Genomic DNA, 20,122 nt, shown 5'->3' on the forward strand with positions numbered 1-20,122 from the left:
AAAACAAAACAAACAAACAAACAAACAAACAAAACCAAAAACCTTACCAGGACTTATATTTTTTACTTAGAATATAAAAAGTTGGAAAGAGTGTCACTGAAAACCTTATGATAAACAAAAAATGCTGGATAATTTAAAAACTCACAATTTTTGTGAATTTGTCAGATAGTTAAAATCAGAGAGCAACTAATTCACCCAAAATCTAAGGAAAGACAGGCACCTCCAAGGAGAGATGGAATAGAATACCTTGGGGATAGATGTTCAGATGCTGTGCAAGCCCATATAAAACAAGGTGTTAAAACACATATGAAATAATGTGTTAAAAACTTAGGCAACTCCTCACCTTTGAGTATGGATCTATGTGAGAATTTATATTTCTGGCACATGGGCTGTAGGCATTGACAATCGCATGTCTCTTTAAGAAAATCAGAATTTGAGATTGTTTGAACCTCTGTCCGTCCCTTGCAGAACACTTCTATTTCTGGTTCACCCTTAGATCTAGAGAAGATCCCTATGGGGTCCCATCCCACCCATTGTCTGGGCAGTTTCCAGGACCGGCCCAGTTCTTGTCTATTTTATTTATGGACCTCTTTAATTTTATTACACATCTTAGTATTCATAGTTTGTTATCCAGCTCAGGCTTTGTTCAGTTGGAACCCTCCCTCTCCCCCTGTGTGTATCCACCCAGCCAGCCGTCAGAGGTGCAGCCAGGGTTCCCTTGCATTTGTCCACCGGCATATCCCTTAGGCATTCTCTGTTCCCGTAGGAATTCCTACTCTCTCATTCTGAGCAACCGACATCCCTCAGGTCCCCAGGTCCTTACTCCTTATGTGGCATTAGTGGCTGTGGGTCCCTCAGGCTTCCAGGGACCCTATATAATCAGGAAAAGTGAAGAGCTTCTTTGGCCACAGATGGATAAACTGATACCCTTCTAGTCTGTTTAGAAAATACTATCTCCAGTTTGCATACTTAACTATGAGCAGGAAAGCACAGCCGTGAAAGTTAACCAAGTGGTGGAGAAATAGAAGGGTCCTAGGGACAGAAGTGAGTCTGTTACGGGGAGCAGATCAAGGCTGGGAGGGACAGTGGCTGTCCATCTGTTAATGGAAAGAGGGGAAGAAACCCTGGGTGCAGGGAAGGAGGTTGGCTCTGGGTAGTTGGAGATCGGGGATTGGAGGGACGCGAAACACAGTGACTGCTGCAGGAAGAATGTGTCAGGTGATGCAGTCACGTGAGGTGATGTGTGTTTGGGGATTCTGGATAAGGGGAAGGGGGTGCTTGGACAGAGGGGTGAGAAAGAAACCTGGGTTATTATGCAGCCGGAAAGAAGCACTAGACATCTGCTGTTTGGTGAATGAGGATGGCAGCGAGGTCAGAACTGGCACAACGGTGGAAGAGGCCCTCAGGGGAGGAAGCGCAAGGAGGAAATCACACGCACAAACCCGCCTGCCTTCCGTCCTCAGGGAAGAAGACAGTGGCTTGCTTTTCACTCAGAGGCGAGCAGGCAGCCCCATTCTCGACGCGGGAGGGACTGGCTCGCCTCTGTCTTTAAGAATCCATTGCGCTACGGAAAAGTGCGTGTGGAGCATGACACAGAGTGGCACGAATTAGACGAGTGAAGTGGCTCATAAGTTAGTTCGAAGAGAAACCATGACAGCGAGAAAGAGCCAAAGGGAGTGAGTTAAATTACTCTGGAAGGAGAAGCGAGAGGACGTGTTAGTGGGTTTGACACCAGAGGGCGATGCCTCGTCTTGACATTTGATCACCGTGTCGCATGAGTTGCATTTACTAAGATGGATACAGTGAGGGAATGCCCAAGCGTTCTTTCTTGGCCGTGTGATCTTTCCTGCGCTTTTTAGACCTGGAAACGGAGACTTCCAGTAGACCCTTTGGTACACGACTCGGGAGAACACCAGAGGTTAGGGATAAAGATTTATGGTGGAGTTACCAGTGTATAGACTGTCTGGAAGGCAATTACTGAATAGAATATCTTGTGAGAAAGTGTCGTTATAGCATAGAAATAAAAGCAAAAGGAAGACTGGAGTACTTATTATAACATTCTGGCTGTGGAGTAGGATCCAGTGAAAATTTAAAAAAAAAATAGACCAACTGGTGAGGTGGGAGAAAACAAAAGCAAGCAGGTTTCCAAAAATACTGTATTTATGGAGAAAAGCGTTTTCAAATGCGAAAATGGCCAGCCGCTTCACACGCTCCTGAGGGTTATGTTATGATGAGGGCGAGGTGACTAGGGCTTCCTGATGGATTGAGGAGAGCAATTCAGCCTTGCAAGGTGGTGGGCAGGATGCTTCGATTCAAGAGATGAAGGGAGCTGACACCAGGCCGGTTATACACCTTACTGTGTTCTCTCAGTCCTTTTCCCCACGCCTTTTAAGTCATTCCAACGGATCCAGGTCCTTAAAGGATGATACTGTTCGTTCACTTGGTTTTAAGCTTTGTCTCCAGCACTGTGTGCACATGTCTATTTCCAGATTCTGACCTCCCTGCTCTCACCAGAGGACGCTTCACCTGTGTTTCACGGTGTCCTGAGGTCCCAGGCTCAACGTCCAGCTTGGAAGTGTGCTGGCTCCCCATTTCCCCTTCCTATGCGGGGGCTTCCTCTTGGCAGGAAGGCCTCCGTCGGCCGCTGTAACTGAATTGTCACCGTGACGTTAGAGCCCTCCTCCTGTGAGTTAAATAAAATAACAAAATGCAGCGGATTATCTCCCCCCCACCCCCACCCTAATATTTGGTGGCCTATAACAACTTCTTAAGGCAGCAGTCTTTTCTTTTTTCTTTTTTTTTTTTGTCTTTTGTCTTTTTTAGCCATACCCACAGCATATGGAGGTTCCCAGCCTAGAGGTCTCATCAGAGCTACAGCTGCCGGCCCACACCACAGTCACAGCAACACCGGATCCTTAACCCACTGAGCGAGGCCAGGGATCAAACCTGCAGCCTCGTGGTTCCTAGTTGGAGTCATTTCCGCCTAAGGCAACATTCTCGTTGCAGGGAGTCTCCCAACTCTCCTCCCTTTCCAGGCCAGCAGAAGCTTTTCCTTTCAAGGCCTGCCTCCCTCAGGTTTCTTCTCGGCTGTGTTTTTGGCAAAACACTAAAGAAATGTAAGAAGACTGGTGCCGGTTCAGGTAAAACTTGGAGGCGTTTGCTGGCGAGGACAAGGCTATTATTAATCAGGGCAGCCGAGTAAGAATATTCGTCAGTCTGAGCAGGAAGGGCCCTTTATGGTTTTTATCTTTCGCTCTAGTAATTCCTAGTGTGTGATGGGAGGTCTTTACAAAACACAACTGGGGCTGATTTCTGAACATGGAGTTAAAATGTTTAGTGGAAGCGGTAGAAGCAAGGCTTGGATTCTAATGACAACTGTTCTTAGTCTGCTCTGTGGCTTTTCTGAATCTCAGGCTACTCATAGAGGACATGTGTTCTGTGGAGCTCATGTAGACAGTCCCTGGTTCAAATATGATAACAAGCCTATAAGTAATTTTTAAGAGTGTATGAGTATGCTTAGATAGGAGGTGGTTATGGCTCATGGATAAACTTAAGAAATTGGGTCAGAGTGTTTGTTTTTCTTTCACCATGAAGAGATCTTCATTAGTAACCAAATGAATACTGTGAAAGCATCATTGAGTCCTGAAGGACCAGGCGCAGGTGGTTAAAGGGCATGGGATTTAGTTCACAGAGCTAAGATGCTGTGTGGCTGTGAGACAGGAAGTAAAAGTATAAGTTAGTTAAATACCAGTGCAGTTAAGTGTCTGAAGGAACTGATTTTTGTTTGTTTTAATATTATCGTGGCATCAAGGATTGCACAGGATGGTAGGCAAAATCCAGAAGCTCCACACATGGGCCAAGCTAGGCACACGGCTGCAGCAGCCACATAAATGAGGGAACCACTGTGTTGGAAAATCCCCATCCGCAGGAGCAGAACCCTGAAGCTGACGTCTGTTAAATCTGTCATTGCACTTAGGTGACATGGTCAAACCGTTTAATTTTCTAAGCCTCCATTTATTTATCGATAACGTATTTTTCTATTGACATCAGTGAAACTTTATGGTAAAAATAGGATGATTAAAATGTAAACATTCAAATTGAAAGAGGACTGTGGTCAGCATTTTTATATGTAACTTAATTTAATTATCTGTCTAATATGGTGAGACAAGGCTTGTTATCTTTATCGTTGAAATACAGTAAAACAATGAGCAAAAGAACAAAAACAAGAGAATGGCACCAGAGGTTTGCAGTTACAATAAGCCGCTGGATCACAGTCTTGGGTGGGTTAACTTCACTCTGAGGTTAATAATGAGGCTGTGATGGCTGAATTTTTTGTTGTTGTTGTTTTGTTTTGTTTTTTTGGCATCTGTCAGATGGCCCAAGGCCACGTCCACAGATGGCAATATCAGAAAACTGATTGTGAGTTCCAGAGATGGTAAAAGGGAGGCTCCAAGTTCAACAAAGCTGATAGAGCTCTCAAATCACTTCTATCCAGGGAGCCGATGATAGAAATTCACTTAAATAAAACTCTTGCCTCACTGCAGGATAGGTACACGTAAATAAACCTTGGTGGAGAATGTGAAAGAGAACCCAAATCCGAACACCCTAGACTGCCTAAATAGGGTAAACATTATTTACCCTCAGATGCTTGTGGACTTCTGATTCCCATTTAAACCAGGGTGAGGGCTGATTCATGTGCCTCTCTAAATGCCAACCACACTTGCCGCACAGACAGTGTTTCTGAAATAACAGTTTCATATCTTATAATGTGACTTGATTAGTCTTGCGAATTTTTTTTTAATGTTGCATAAGACTATGTCTATGTATTGATGGCCTCAGTTTTTTCTGATATTCATTCTAAAGAAGTTTCCACCAAGGAATGCTTAACACGGAGCGGTCAGGGTCTGAGAAAATTTTCTTACATCACACACAAAAATAAATGGCAAGTAAATGACACATCTAAACGTACATAAAACCCAGCCATCCTATCAAAATATTGCTAGAGGACATAGGAGACTACGTCGTAAACTTAGGGGAGGAAAGAATATTTTATGAATCACTCCAAAATCTAGAATTAATGGGGTAAAAGATGGGCAGATGACGATGCAATGGCCTCAAACCCTTTTAAGGATTAAATAGTAGTCATTAAAAGAGGATGGCGACATTAGTTGATTTTTCAAAATCATTTTCCAGCCTGTATGCATGATGTCCCTGCTAAGCAAGAATTGAAAATTAGGAAAAGAACTAACAGAGAAGCGTGGCTTGGTATCGTCTCCTTTTAGGCGTTCCCACGTTAAGGCAGCAGAATGGCTCCGTGGGCCAGCCTCGTGACTGCCCCGGGCTCTAATGCCACTAGTGGACCGTCGGCTTCCTTCTACCTCACTGGGATTCCCGGCTCTGAGAATGTGCAGCCCTTCCTCTCCCTCCCCTTTTGTGTGCTCTACCTGACGGGCACCGTGGGCAACTGCGCAGTCCTTCACATCGTCCACACTGACCAGAGTCTGCACGAACCCATGTACTACTTCCTGGCCATGCTCGCCCTCACCGACCTGGGCATGTCCATCTCCACGCTGCCAACAGTGCTGAAAACCTTCTGGTCCCATGCGAAGGAGATCGAGATAGACGCGTGTGTGGCCCAGATGTATTTCATCCATACCTTTTCTCTGATGGAATCAGCCGTGCTCCTGGCCATGGCTCTTGACCGCTACGTTGCCATTTGCGATCCTTTGAGGTATTCCAGCAAGCTCACCCTCCAACGTGTTGTCTACATAGGGGGCTTCATTGTCATCAGATGCTCTCCTGTCCTCCCTGTCATTCTTGTTCGCATTCCCAGACTTTCCTTCTGTCACTCCCGCGTCCTCTCCCACTCTTTCTGCTTACATCAAGATATCATCCGTTTGGCCTGTGCTGACACCTCGTTCAACGTTCTGTTTGGCTTGTTTGTCGTGGTGTTTTATTGGGGTGTAGACGCTCTAGGAATTTTTTTATCGTATGCTTTCATCTTCCGCTCTGTGCTGCGCATCGCATCCAAGAGGGGGAAGCTCAAAGCCGTCAACACATGTGCCTCTCATATGTGTGCTGTGCTTATTCTCTACGTGCCAATGATAGGGTTATCCCTGGTGCATCGCTTTGCAAAACACTCTTCTCCCGTGATTCACGTCACCATGGCCGATGTTTACCTGTTAGTTCCACCTGTGCTCAACCCAATTATTTACAGCATCAAGACAAAGCAGATTCGCCAGGGTTTCCTAAGGATATTATTCTCCAAAAGGGTTGGGCTTGCTCCCACTTAGAAGGCATGCGATTCCCTGATATCTGGACCTTTGAATTCATGTTCTTCACTCTGAAGATAATCAGGTTAGGAATTCTTGCTCACATTTGGTACATAATAATTCCATGATAGTTGATACATTCTACATGTCCCTCCAAAAAAAAAGTTGCATCTGTTTCTATCATTATTTCCTAGCTTTAAAGCATCTGAAATTCCTTGTGTCAGAAGGTTTAGTAAGAGGGAATTTCTTTCATTCAAATATTTTATGGCGATATTTTCACCTTCAGGTTTGAAGAGACGTGTGATTGTCCATGTTAAAACACAAGTTAACTATTCAAAGTTTAAGAAAAATAATGTTTGGTAGAGTTGGTGTTGATAGTTAGGTATATTTTGTTATTTTCTTTCCATTAAGACAAAGTGGACTTCATTGTTATTCTTCTTTTTTTTTTTTTTTTGCATTTTAGGGCTGCACCTGCAGCACATGGAAGTTCCCATGCTAGGGGTTGAATCAGAGCTGCAGCTACCAGCCACAGCAACACCAGATCTGAGCCACGTCTGTGACCTACACCACAGCTCATGGCAATGCTGGGTCCTTACCCCACTGATCGAGGCCAGGGATCCAACCCACATTCTCGTGGATACTAGTTGGGTTCGTTTCCACTGAGCCACAGCAGGAACTCCCAACTCTTCATATTTTGCCTCAAACCATAATCAGATGGATGTTTGAATTTAGAGATGGAATAAATGAAACTATCACATTTCTTTGTTTCCTCTGCTTCTTTTGATATGGTTGCCAGAAAACGCTGGGCAATAACTGCCTAGAGTTCGTTTTCTTCCGTGGGGAAAACTCAAGACAAATCCAGACCTCACACCAAAGGAGCTCTGTATACTCATGAAATGGGGTTAAAAAATCAGCATCACTTTATTAGTGTACACGCCTATTAGGCAAACCATCTCAGGAGTAGAACTTTAAATAAATTAGAACAAGAGAACCGTTAAGCACCTAAGATCCTACTGCCTCACACAATTCCCTAGGAAATAAGAGGAAACAAATTTTCAGCATTCAAGGTTAAAGTTCACATTTTAATGGGAAAATAGAATTGGATCTAAGGCGATTAGAAAGAAAGTTCTCAGAGGACTCAAACTACTTATTTTTGTACAAATACTATATTAAATCACTCCCCTAACACCCCCCCCCCATTGGTTAAATAGTGGGGAGCTGAAAAAGGTAAGCAAACACTTTTTGGGTAATATTATGGCTGGACAATTCGAAAAGAAGAGAGAATACAGCATATAAGTTAAAAATTTAAACTATACAGAATCACGTTTTAAAAAATTCATTTAGGAAGTAAACGTATCTCAAGGAACACAGCAAAAATAGACATCAAATTCTTAAGTTCCAAATGAATTTAAAACAGAAAACAGTCTGTGAAAATATACTTTAAAGTTGAAATCAGATAGAAGGCAGATTTTATAGCAGCTGGGGCCACTGAATGCTGGAGAATATAAAGAGGAATAAATAGGTACCGGCAGTAAGGCTTATCCAGGGCAAGAGCATTAATGCCGTGTGGATACGTGGAGTCTGAGCTCCGGGGTAAATCACAGGCGACCCCACCTACCCTGCTCTGTGTGCATCAGCTCTTCAGGAATTTATTCAGCTTTCCTTCGTAAGAGCGTCCTCTCTTCTCGTCTTTTGTCCAGGCAGACTTGCTCTGTCTCCTCCTGACCCTTCCTCAGTCTCAGCTTTTCCTCACTGTTCTATGCGGAAAGCTAAATATGCGAAGACTTACTTGAAAGGGCATCGTCTACACTTGGGCAAGTCTCTCTTTGAGATGAACCTCCCCCATTTGGGGGGAAAAAGACAATTCATTTAAAAACTGAACATCATACTTCTAGTCATGTGTTAAACTGCACGTATTAAAACTTCACCATATAATAAACTCGCGGATAGTGTTCGTGATGCTGATAGACAGACAGTGACAGACAGTGACGGAGGGTGTGCATATGTAAATGAGGTGGACATTTCTCTTTTGTTTTGCTTAACTTGCTGTCAGGAAAAATACACCATGCTCAAACTGGAGTATTGATTAATTTTGTTTTATCTTATTTTTTGGGTTTTTTTTTGAAATTCTTATAATTTAAAGAATTTATAAGTGGGTCAGAGGTCATTGAACATATGTGGGCAAGATTTAGGAAAATCAAATCCAAAATCCAAGAAGATATATGGGTATATAAATATATATGTACCATATTAATATAATAGTAATAGCACATTACTATAGTATTATAGAAGGGAGTTTGCTGCCATCGCTAGTCCTGACGTGACAAGGGGGAAATGAAAATTACCAAGACGTGAGAAGGACACATGAGGAGGACACCTGGCATGAGCGTTCTGTTTCTCGGGAGAGATGCGACGAGCGTGAGGAAGCCCGAGTGAGGGCTTGGTGGGGAGTCAGGGAGTAGACACGGCGATGGTATGTCCTCCTGTGTTCTTGTTTCCTGCCGTTTCCATCCCCGACCAAGTCAAACCAGAAGTCACAGAGTAAAGACACCTGTTGATGCAACTCATTATGGTCAGGACACAGAGCAAAATCGATCTGAAAGCGAGGCGAAGGATGCCTTCTCCTCAGAACCGCTCTGCCTTTCACAAACTATAGAAATGATCCCTGAAAGTATAGTCTCCCACTCTGCCTTTCAGCTTTGTCGTGACTCCCAGGCTTTGTGCTCTATGAAGTGGTCTGTCTGTAGCTCTCAATGTGGATATTTCCCCATCACCTTCACCCCATCATGATGACTCATTCAAAATTGAGTTTGTGACCTAGGCTGCCAAAAATGGTGGCAATGGCAGGTGAAATTGCTCATTTAGCTTCTCCTATGACATTCCTGAGCTATATACATATGGGCCTTATGGTAAAGGAGAGGGGTTGCGCTGACTGATAATGATCCTTTACCTTTGGGATCCTGGATCGTATCCAGCTTAGATGACGTCAGAGTGGTTTGCGTTAAAATTAGAAAAGTATGTAAGGAAATTCTGGGGCATTCGGTGCCCATGACGGCAGTAAGGTCACCTCACTTCTTTGGTACTTTCACAAGGAGACTGAGGTTGGAGATGTGAGGTTTGCTGTAGAAAGCGGAAGGGTAGACGGAACCTCTTATTTCCATGGACTAGCAGTGGGTGGTAAATTCCTGTCATAACTAAATAAATTTTCTCCATTAGAACTGTGCTACTGGGATCATTCTGTTTTGTTCAATGTCTGAAAGAGCCAGTTCTCAATGAATATATTAAACATGAGAGTACCGAAAGATTAGAAAACTTTGACACATTTGCAGTAATAATATCTTAGTCGAGTGAAGAGATGAGAGTGAACATTCACAATTAAACCCATGTTATCAAGTTCAAAACTAGAGTGGAAAAGATGAGCAGTAGAAGATATTTTTAAAGGAAATTCCTTTACTCCACATTTAGAAGTCAGTATTGTTGACAGACATGGGGTGTTTTATTCACCCTGATTAGAGACTTCTTAGCATTCAGTAGCCCACCTGCCCGCCTTTCTGCATGGCTTAATCACCAGTAGACCTCTAGAAGTCAATCTTGTTGACACCATAAGGAGTTTTATTCACTGAGTGGGAGCTTCTTTTTATAATCAGACCAAATGTATCTAATCCGTTTCATCAGGCAGAGAACCTGTGGCACAGTGGATAAGGTACCAGCCTATAGAGAATCAGATTTGAGAGATCACAATGCTTATGGCCTTTAAAGTAGGTCTTAATTTTTAGAGCAGTTTTAAGATTATAGCAAAATTGAGTTAACAGAGACTCCCCGTATACTCCCTATTGTAACAGTTTTTAGGTATGCATCTCACTTCAGTGAGTTTCATTTTTATCTAGTGCGTAGCAATAGGACCAAACGAGGCACTTCCAGCTCTTAGGTTATGGACTCTATAGCCATCCATGCTTTGTCTCAATAAGTCCCTCTCACTGGCTGCACCATAGCTGAGACTCTTTACCAGGATACAAACTAGCATTTTGTCTCATGTTGCCCCACATCATATATTCCAGACACTGAGGCGGTGCATAGTTGAGACTCTCTGGGACTTCTTGCTTTGAATTCCTGAACTGCCATGTCCGGAAGAGTAAAGGAAGGGTTTGGGGAAAGGCCATCAACGGAAATAGTGGCACGGACAGGGTTACAGGCACTGTTCTGAATTTCTCCTGGGCCCCGTGTCTCTAAGGACTGGAGGCAGACTTATCAGCTCATCCTTTTTGCTTTGCGTGTTAGAACCGTCTCTTGACAAGAGGGACTCTTCTACCGAGTAGGTGAGGACTGGGAGAGATGAAAGTGGGAGGTAATAGAAGAATATAGAGGGGGGTTTGAGAGACAGAAGAGAGCGGGGCAGACACCTCAACTATGGGAAGGAGGACCAGGAGACGGATTCAAGAAGGGAGAGGTTCTCAGTTCATCACGGGGCGTAATTTCTCCAAATCCCTTCACTGTTCACACCCATGCACACAGCATTCAAGTCAGACTCGGACGTTCAGATGAGCGTCGCCTTCTGTGCCCTAGACGTTCATGGTACGTGGTCTGTCTGTCCGTGAACAGAAATGCTCACACAGGGGGAAGGACTAGTTCCAGCTGTAACACGAGAGAAATTCCAGAATAAGGTGGGGTTACACCAGAGAAGCGTCCAGCTCTCTTCCAATCCCAAGTACCAGTGATTTTTAACACGACCTTAATTATGAATTATGTTTTAAACCACCTATTATGTGCATCCTCGAGATTCTGGAGTTTATAAACTCTCTGCACAAACTCCCCTTGCCTCCTCTGGCAGAGTCTGTCGCCAGATCATGTGCATGAGTTTCAGATGGCAGGGTCGGGAGCAGTAGGAGCTGGCCTGTCCACGTGAACCGCTGCAGCAATAATGAGCTTGCGAAGCAGCAGGTGGATCAGACACTAGTGAATGTATGAGGCGTAATGAGTGTTTCTGCTGTCACTTCGGAATGCTGGCGTGACTGCTCCGGTTCCTCTTTCCCAGAAGTGCCCAAGATCTCATTCTCTTTTTGGTGACATTGCTTTTTCTATCCTGGACTCTGTTTCTTTGTTGTTGTTGTTGTTGTTATTGTTTCTTTCCCAAAATGGGCACTGAGTAAAACAAAGTATATGTCTGTAGTGCCATCCTCAGGATCAGGAGAATTTCAGAGTGGGTAAACAGATCGGGACGCACTTTATGTCTGTGTCTGTGCGGAATCTTTACTGGATGAAAAGGAGATGAAGCCGCTGGGACTCATCTTCGACGTCTCAGCCTCCCGGGGGCACTTTCGTGAGATAGACGCTCACGGTGCTTTTCTCCGCAGGAGGACACGCCACGCTCGCCCCGTGTCTTCCTCCGGCCCGTGTCCCCCAGAGAGTTGCTGTTATTGTTGGCATCGTCGTTAGTGTTGTTGCCATCAGCACTGTCATCATATAAAAGGCTTCATGCCAAATGTTGCACCCGCAATGTCTCCTTTCCCCTTGCACATCCCGTCAAGTTGTTACTACCTTCGCTTTACAGAGGAGGCAGCTTTGGTACAGAGAGGAGAACACGAAGGTCAGGTGGTCAGAATTAAAGTGGATGAGACATTGAGACCGGAATATAGCTCAGGTTAATAACGTGGTGGCAGAACCAGAGTAACAGAGTCTAAAGTAGGGAAAGGGTGCATGGCTGTCGCCTTAAAACCTCAGTCAAGGTTATTGAGATGACCAGAGGTGCTTCGGATCGGCCTCCAGACCAGCTATCTTACAGTTTTTGTTTTTGGGTTTTTGTTTTTGTTTTTTTTTCTTTTTGTCTTTTCAGGACCACACCTGCGGCATATGGAGGTTCCCAGGCTAGGGGTTGAATCGGAGCTGTAGCCGCCGGTCTGCGCCGCAGCCACAGCAACGTGGGATCCGAGTTGTGTCTGCGACCTACACCGCCGCTCACAGCTAAGCTGGATCCTTAACCCACTGAGCGAGGTCAGCGATCGAACCTGCAACTTCATGGTTCCTAGTCGGACTCGTTCCCGCTGCGCCACGACGGGAACTCCCATAACTTACAATTTTCAATGAAACTTCATGTTTACTCCTTCTTGGCAATAGGCGAGGGAGGTTATAATTTCAGAATAAAAACGGGCTGAATTTACCAAGCAGTGAGATGGAAAGAACCAGATTTCGGAATTTGGAGTATGGAGTAGAAATTGGAAAAGAATCAACAAAAAGAAGGGACGATACTGGAGAATCTGGGCATTGAAGGTTATCCTTAGTCCCAGTGTGGACAGGAGGGTGAAGGAGACAGACCGGAATCTGGGGAGGCGACCAGCCAGGCAGAAGGAGGAAAACCGCAGGACTGTAACGAGCATCAGTTCAGACAACACGTGGGCAGAACTTAAATGTAACATGAACAGTCGGGAAGACGAGACGTGGATACGGAATTTGTTTATTTGATGTCGTGCTTGTGGGTCTCTCACCTCCTGGAAAAGTGCTCCGTATCCCTGGGGAATATCTTCTGCAGCCAGGGTTTCCTTATGTGGAATTAGAGCAGATTGAAGGGCACTGGATGTCTCAAAGGACCGAAGGGGACTTTACACGATGGCGAGATCCTGACTTAGGTCCACACAGCAGCTGACGTGTGGATGTTTATAGCAGCCTTCCTGGTAAAGGCCAAGCGTGAGAAGCAACCAAAATGCCCTTCAGTAGGATTAGCAGTAGTACATCTAGACAATGCAATATTATTTCATGGTAAAAATACATGTGTTCTCAAGGCATAAAAAGAGAAAAAAATTAAATACGTGCTAAGTGAAAGAAGCCAGTCTGAAAAGGCTACATCCTGTATGATTCCCACTATATGACCTTCTGGAAAACCCAAAACTATGCAAATGGTAAAAAGATCCACAGCTGCCAGGAGTTGGGGGGTGAGAGAAAATATGTGATGCTATAATGATGGCTACGCACCACTATACCTTTGTCCAAACCCGTGGAATATGTAACACCAGGTGTGACTCTCATGTGAACTGTTGACTTTGGGGGATTATGACGTGTCAGTGTAGGTTCAGCCACTTAACAAAAGGACCGCTCTGGTGGGGGATGGTGACGGGGGGGAGGCTGTGCATGTGGGGGGCAGGGAAGACATGGGAAGTGGCTATGCTTCTCAGTTTTGCCGTGAACCTAAAACAGCTCTAAAAAACAAAAGTCTAGGAGTTCCCGTGGTGGCTCAGCAGTAACAAACCCAGCTGGTACCCATGAGGTTGCAGATTCGATCCTTGGCCTTGCTCAGTGGGTTAAGGATCTGGTGTTGCCCTGAGCTGTGGTGTAGGTCGTAGATGCATCTGAGTCTGGTGTTGCTGTGGCTGTGGTGGAGGCCAGCAGCTTCACCTTGGGTTTGACCCCTAGCCTGGGAACCTCCATATGCCGTGGGTGCAGCCCTAAAAAGACAAAAAAAAAATTACATCTTTTAGGGAGTTCTCGTTGTGTGTCTCAGAGATAACGAGCCTAAGATCCATGAGGATGTGAGTTCAAAGCCTAGCCTCGCCAGTGGGTTGGGGAACCAGCGTTGCAGTGAGCCATGGTGTAGGTTGCAGATGCGGCTTAGATCCCATGCTACTAGGGCTGTGGTGTAGACCAGCAGCTGCAGCTCCATTTTGACCCCCAGCTTGGGAACTTCCATGTGCCATGAGTAAAGCAAAAATATATATATATGTGTGTGTATGTATTTTATAATTTTTAGTAGTCCCATATAATTCCAAGTCTGTCTTAACCTGTGTTTAGCTCTTAGGGATGCTGGGTCCAACACTCAACTGCCATTGGAGCTGAGTGTCTGTGGACACCAGCCCTGTGGTCACCGTTACGTATGTGCCGATGTCTGAGGAAGAACAGGAAACCTGCGGACCAATTCTTGCCTGCCTTCTGCAGAGGCGCCTCCCGGCTGTGCTAGTGCTGCTGGAAGAGCTCTCAAGCCGAAGACATTTCATATAAGTCACTGCAGGTGTCATCTTTCTTTCTTTCTTTCTTTTCTTTCTTTTCTTTCTTTTCTTTCTTTCTTTTCTTCCTTCTTTCAGAAAAAGAGCTAAGGTTAGAGCAATAACTCTGCCGAAGGATGTTCCCAAAGAAACAAACAAAATGCAGACTGTAGTCTGGAGAGGGTTGCGTGTGTGCTGCTCTTATTGTCTTTAGAACAGTGTTGTCCCAGTTGAGAATGTACAGGCATAGATTTGCATCTGGATGCGGAAGGGAATTCTGGCTATAAAAGTGGGTATTTTCCTGAACTGACAAGTCAGCAATGAAGTGAAGACAGAAAGGATAACTCGAGAATGTGGGGATGAACTTAGGAGGGATTCAGGACAGAATGAAGGTTTGCTTTGTTTTGTTTCTGCGACACAGATGCTGATCTTGCCATCGCCCCCGCCCCGCCCGTTGGGATGTCATTGTGACGTTGGGTTGTGACACTGGGTTGTGGCGTGATAGTCGTAAGCCCCATGGCAGCTGCCAATTGCAGCCGTACCCTCTCCTGGACGTTCTACCTCTCGGGTATCCCTGGATATGAGGACTTCCACCCCTGGATCTCCCTCCCGTTCTGCCTCCTCTACCTCGCAGGGGTCGTGGGCAACTGTACCATCCTGCATGTTGTCCGGACCGACGCCCGACTCCACGAGCCCATGTGCTACTTCTTGGCCATGCTCTCCCTCACGGACACGGGCATGTCCTTGCCCACGGTGCCGTCCCTCTTCAGGGTGCTGTGGTTCAGGTCCAGGGAGATCCAGTTCAGTAGCTGTGTGGTCCAAATGTTTCTCCTTCATACTTTCTCCTTCACTGAGTCCTCTGTGCTCCTGGCCATGGCTCTTGACCGGTATGTGGCCATCTGCCACCCTCTACGACATGCTACCCTCCTCACTCCGGCTCTCATCGCTGAGACGGGCATCGCAGCCCTGCTGAGGAGTGCCGTTGCCACGCTCCCCCTTCTGGCCCGACGGGCCTTCTTTCCCTTTTGCGGCTCCCACGTCCTCTCTCATCCCTATTGTCTGCACCAGGACATGATCCGCCTCGCCTGTGCTGACACCAGGTTTAATGTTATATATGGGCTGGTTCTGATCACGGCGCTGTGGGGCCTGGACTCTCTGGGTATTTTCGTGTCTTATGTGTTCATCCTTCGTTCCGTATTAGGCATCTCATCCCCGGCGGGGAGGTGTAAGGCCCTCAACACCTGCGTGTCCCACATCTGTGCTGTGCTTATCCTCTACGTGCCCATGATTGGGCTGTCTGTTGTCCATCGTTTTGCCACCCAGTCACCCCCCCTCATGCACATCTTCATGGCTCATATCTACCTGTTGGTCCCACCTGTGCTCAATCCAGTCATCTACAGTGTGAAGACCAAGCAGATCCGCCAAGGAGTTCTCCGCCTGCTTTTCCCCCCCAAAATCGGTTCTGCCGTGATGTAGACACGTCCTCAGGACGGTGATGGCATCAGTCTTAGTAATGTCAATACACAGTGATGCCTCTTCTCTCGGGATGTGGGCACCAGAGTGACCAACAAAACGGCTTGAAGAGCAGAAATGGAATCAACAGATCAACATGAAAAGGTCCTGAAGGAGAGAGGTGGTGTCCCTGGGACGATAGCGCATGACTTGAGATACAGCTCGCAAGTGCCTTCTAGGTGCGGCTGTGTTGGAGCAGAGTGTGTTGGAAATCATTGCCATCCAATGATTGTCTCCCATTTCTAATCCCAGCCCTGATTCAAGGTCACTTGTCCATTCGGTTTTCCTTAAGTGTCCTAAACCCATATTTCGATGCTTGTTGACATACTCTCTTTGTCAGAGAACCTTCTATTATCTTGCTCATTATATAAATGTGTTTGTAAATCGGCTTCTGCTGCCTTTCTTAAATGGGAAAAAAAATTGCGTCTTGATATGAGAGCGTATCCGAGCGTAAACCATAAGTTATCAGTCTTCGTGCTGCATCAACATTATCTTTTAAAATTTTATTCTCTTGTCCTGTCCTTTCTGAGGAGGTTTGTTTTCCTAGAGTATAAAAGGGCAACGTTCGTATTTCTTATTTTACTTGATTTTGGGAAATAATTTTGACCTTGAAAACTGAAAGTCAGGACTTTTGAAAGCCTTGGTGTCAAAAGTGAAGCTGGTGATTCCAATCCCCTGAGTTAAATGTATCTAGTAGTAATTAAGGATATAGTATTTAAATGTAAAGAATTTAACTCCCTGAAGTCTAACTACTATAAAATTTGTGGTCTCTTAGTTTTCAGTCAGAACCGTTTCAAGTATACAAACTGTCTTTTCATATTACTTTGAAATTATCTAGTACATGGCTGTTGTATAAAAAAAACTTGCAAATTTAATTGAAATTTCTTAGTCCACATGTCTACATTTGCTAAGACAAAAAATAAATGAAGCAGAAAGAAGACTTTATGGATGCCTACAACTCCCGGTATTTTTATTGGTCTTAACAATAAGTAACATGTTTTCACAAATCATATTCCTGCTACAATAGCAACCATGTCTCAAGAAGTTTGCTCCCTGTGAGATTTAAAACTACCTTGATACAAAAAAAGACAATTAATAATAATTATTGAATGTATACATGATAAAGAAATGAATCAATCCTTAAAGACTAGCTTGGATTTTTTTTTTTAAATCTTTGAGAGAAAGATTTGACGTGTCATGAACTCATATTTCATAGAATAAAAGAGATCTTATTAAGCTAAAATGAGAATGTCAAATGTCAGGCATGTGGTGTACAATTAGAATTTCTGGAGTTCCCGTCATGGCGCAGTGCTTAACGAATCCGACTAGGAACCATGAGGTTGCGGGTTCGGTCCCTGCCCTTGCTCAGTGGGTTAAGGGTCCGGCGTTGCCGTGAGCTGTGGTGTAGGTCGCAGATGCAGCTCGGATCCCTCGTTGCTGTGGGTCTGGCGTAGGCTGGTGGCTACAGCTCCGATTCGACCCCTAGCCTGGGACCCTCCATATGCCGCGGGAGCGGCCCAATAAATAGCAAAAAGACCAAAAAAAAAAAAAAGAATTTCTGTTCCTCGGCTTTAATTCAGTTACGTCTGTTTCCATCCCTCTTCATCCTGTTTCTATATCCTGTCTCTAATTATCCCCCTCCCTCTGCATTTCACCTTGAGCAAAGGGATATCAAAAATAAAAATAAAGCAAGATACATGAACATCAAACTTAGACAATGTTCCTTACAGTAAATAAGTGAAAGAAAATTAATAGAAAAGAGAAACGATTTAGAGGAATGTGAACACTGCCATCAGCTGTGCGTTGTGTGAACAACGTTTTAACTGTTTATAATCATCCAACATTTAAGACCTTCAAATACAAAATATATTTTTAACATTCGGATGCTGATTACACCTTTTTCTAATGCAGTGCTCCAAAAAATGAAAAGTTTTATCAGTTTTTTCCTAACAAAAGTCTATTTAAATTATTGCATCTTAAATTTTGCATTTCACATTCTAGTATAATTAGTTTAAACAAATTTCTTCATAGATGGCCCAACTTTTTGAGGTTACAAATTATCCTCTTTTATCCTAACTCTTAAAATATACTATTAGGATTGCCGTAAATTCATAAAATGCATTCTACCAAAATCATTTCGAAAATGCCTATTCTTAACATTTAAATAATTCTCTCCAATAAACTTTTATTGGTAAAGAGTGATTGACTCTATGACTGACTGACTGACTGACTGACTGACTGGCAAGTTTGTATCATGAACTGAGCACAGAAGCATTATCTTGTTTTTGCAGCCTTTCTGAAGATTGGAGGCTAGTTCTCCAGCAAGTAGTTAGGGCTCCCAAAGAAAGAAGCCCTTTTGTTCTTGCCCAGGATTACAAGATGATTTAAGCATCTATCTCATTTGTCTATGGACTTAATGTATCATGAGACACTCTTTCTTACTCATATTACCTTGTTTGATAAAATCATTTATTTGCCTTCTAAAAGCATTCTCTGCTTACCTGAAGAATCTATAAGATGTCCAGAAGCCCAAATAATAATTTGTTTTTTTTCCCCTCGGCTAGAGGTCACATCAGAGCTTCAACTGCCAGCCTCCAAATAATAATTCATTTTTATTCAAATCCCCTATTATCAGGCAAAAATGCAAAGCAGCCATTCTCATAATGTCAGATGTTAACCTTTGGATTAGGCCTTGATCGTCTTTATGCTGCAGAAAGCCCTTCGTGGCCAACCATGATAGCAGGACAAAATCGAAGCGGAGAAGACCACTGAAGACTCCATCACCACCTAAGTGTTTAACCTTCTCTTCTACCTTGCTGCAAAATACGTCATTAGCACACTTTGTCATTCAGTTATTCAATCAAATAACTATTAAAACATAATATCTTTTTAAAAAAGTGCAGTGTGGATAACCATCTGATTACACAAAAAATCTGGAAGCAGCCGTGTGCATTTATAAAGTGAATGACAACAGCATATGAATATTTTCAGGACGCTCGATTAATTCACACACTTGGCCACGTGTAGGTTTCTGTTAGGTTCCTGATGCACTTTTGTACTGTCTGACCCCAGGGAAATATTTCAGCTCCTTTGTTTATCAGCAAGTGACTGTTTTAGAGTGGAGATAAGGAACTACGTCGCAGGAATCATGGCAGAGAAGTTGGCAGGTGATGAAATGCGTCCCGGGTCCACGGAGTGCGGTCAACGAGGATGTCAGGGGTCTGGGAAGAGCTCAGCCGGGAAAACCGCACGTGCTTGTGTAAAGGGACCAGATGAGTCCAGTGCGCCTCGTCCTGACCATTTACCACAGTTTCCTTTTCTTCGGAGCTTCGGACACACGTTCATACGCCTTAAATCGGAACAAGGGGTAAAACAGGTTGATCTCGGTTAGCAGTCTGACCCAGTAGGGAGAAATTACTACCTCGTGTCCCACAGTGACTGCAGGGGAGACAGCAGAGTGTCCTCCACTCAGTAAAGACCTTCACGGTGCCCTGCGCTGAGACGCAGTGGCAGCCTGGCTTTGGTCCTGCCTGAGCTGTCGGGATTCAGCTCATCCTTGGCTGTCACGGCATCATGTGGAAGGTTTCCGTAAAATGGCCTGCTTCTTGTTTACTTAATCTACCCAGAGTAAATTTCTATCATTTGTTACCAAAAGAATCTTTATTTTACTAAGTATTGCAGAAGGTAAGAAATAGACTTCTGGAAGCTAAAGGAGAAGTTTTTGAGATGAAAGGAGAAGAAATAGTTTCATTCTAGGTCCTATACAAACAAAGACATGTCAGGAGATGTGTTACATAAAATCATTAGCATTTATTTTTGAGTCAGGCATTTATTCACTAAACAAATATTTATTAATTATTTGTATATTCTGGGTCCTGTGGATGTCATGATGTGCCTGGGATCCAAACTAATCCCTGGCCCCATATGCATGTTTTCTTTGGCTGCACCTGTAGCATATGGAAGTTCCCAGGCCAGAGATTAAATGTGTGCCCCAGCAGTGACAATGCCAGGTCCTTAACCAGTAGGCCACCAGGGAACTCCTGAGGTTTGTATTTTGTCTATGGCAGACTGACCTAGAAGAGGCATTACTTACTACAAAAAAGATATTTAAATGCCCTATGCTGTTACAGAATTGCAATGGCAGATTACCTTAATATGTTGAGATAATTCTTGATGGTGCCAGGGCAGTTCCTTGTAGCTTCCCGTTTACCCCAAATCGGGAAGATGACATTGGGAAACACCAGTTTGTAAATTGCTATGCGGCGGTTAGGTGTTCTGGGGATACATCTGCCCAGGATGGTTCAGACCTGACATTTAGGCCTGTTTTTTCCCCCAGACTGCCCCGTTCCTTGTTGCTTCCTTACCTTTGGA

The 20,122-nt window shown here is 44.3% G+C and overlaps 2 protein-coding genes across 2 annotated transcripts; both read left to right on the top strand.

The window, feature by feature from the left end:
* The first annotated feature begins 5,306 nt into the window (after positions 1-5,306).
* Positions 5,307-6,293, top strand: LOC125111407 (olfactory receptor 51I2-like). The gene has a single exon (XM_047753353.1). The coding sequence runs from the start codon at positions 5,307-5,309 to the stop codon at positions 6,291-6,293; it is 987 nt and encodes a 328-aa protein (XP_047609309.1).
* Positions 6,294-14,755: 8,462 nt separating this feature from the next.
* Positions 14,756-15,715, top strand: LOC125110559 (olfactory receptor 51G2-like). The gene has a single exon (XM_047751887.1). It carries the CDS (start codon positions 14,756-14,758, stop codon positions 15,713-15,715), a length of 960 nt encoding a protein of 319 aa, XP_047607843.1.
* Positions 15,716-20,122: the final 4,407 nt, after the last annotated feature.

The sequence above is a fragment of the Phacochoerus africanus genome, chromosome 11, assembly GCF_016906955.1.
Source record: "Phacochoerus africanus isolate WHEZ1 chromosome 11, ROS_Pafr_v1, whole genome shotgun sequence".
NCBI lineage: Eukaryota > Metazoa > Chordata > Mammalia > Artiodactyla > Suidae > Phacochoerus > Phacochoerus africanus.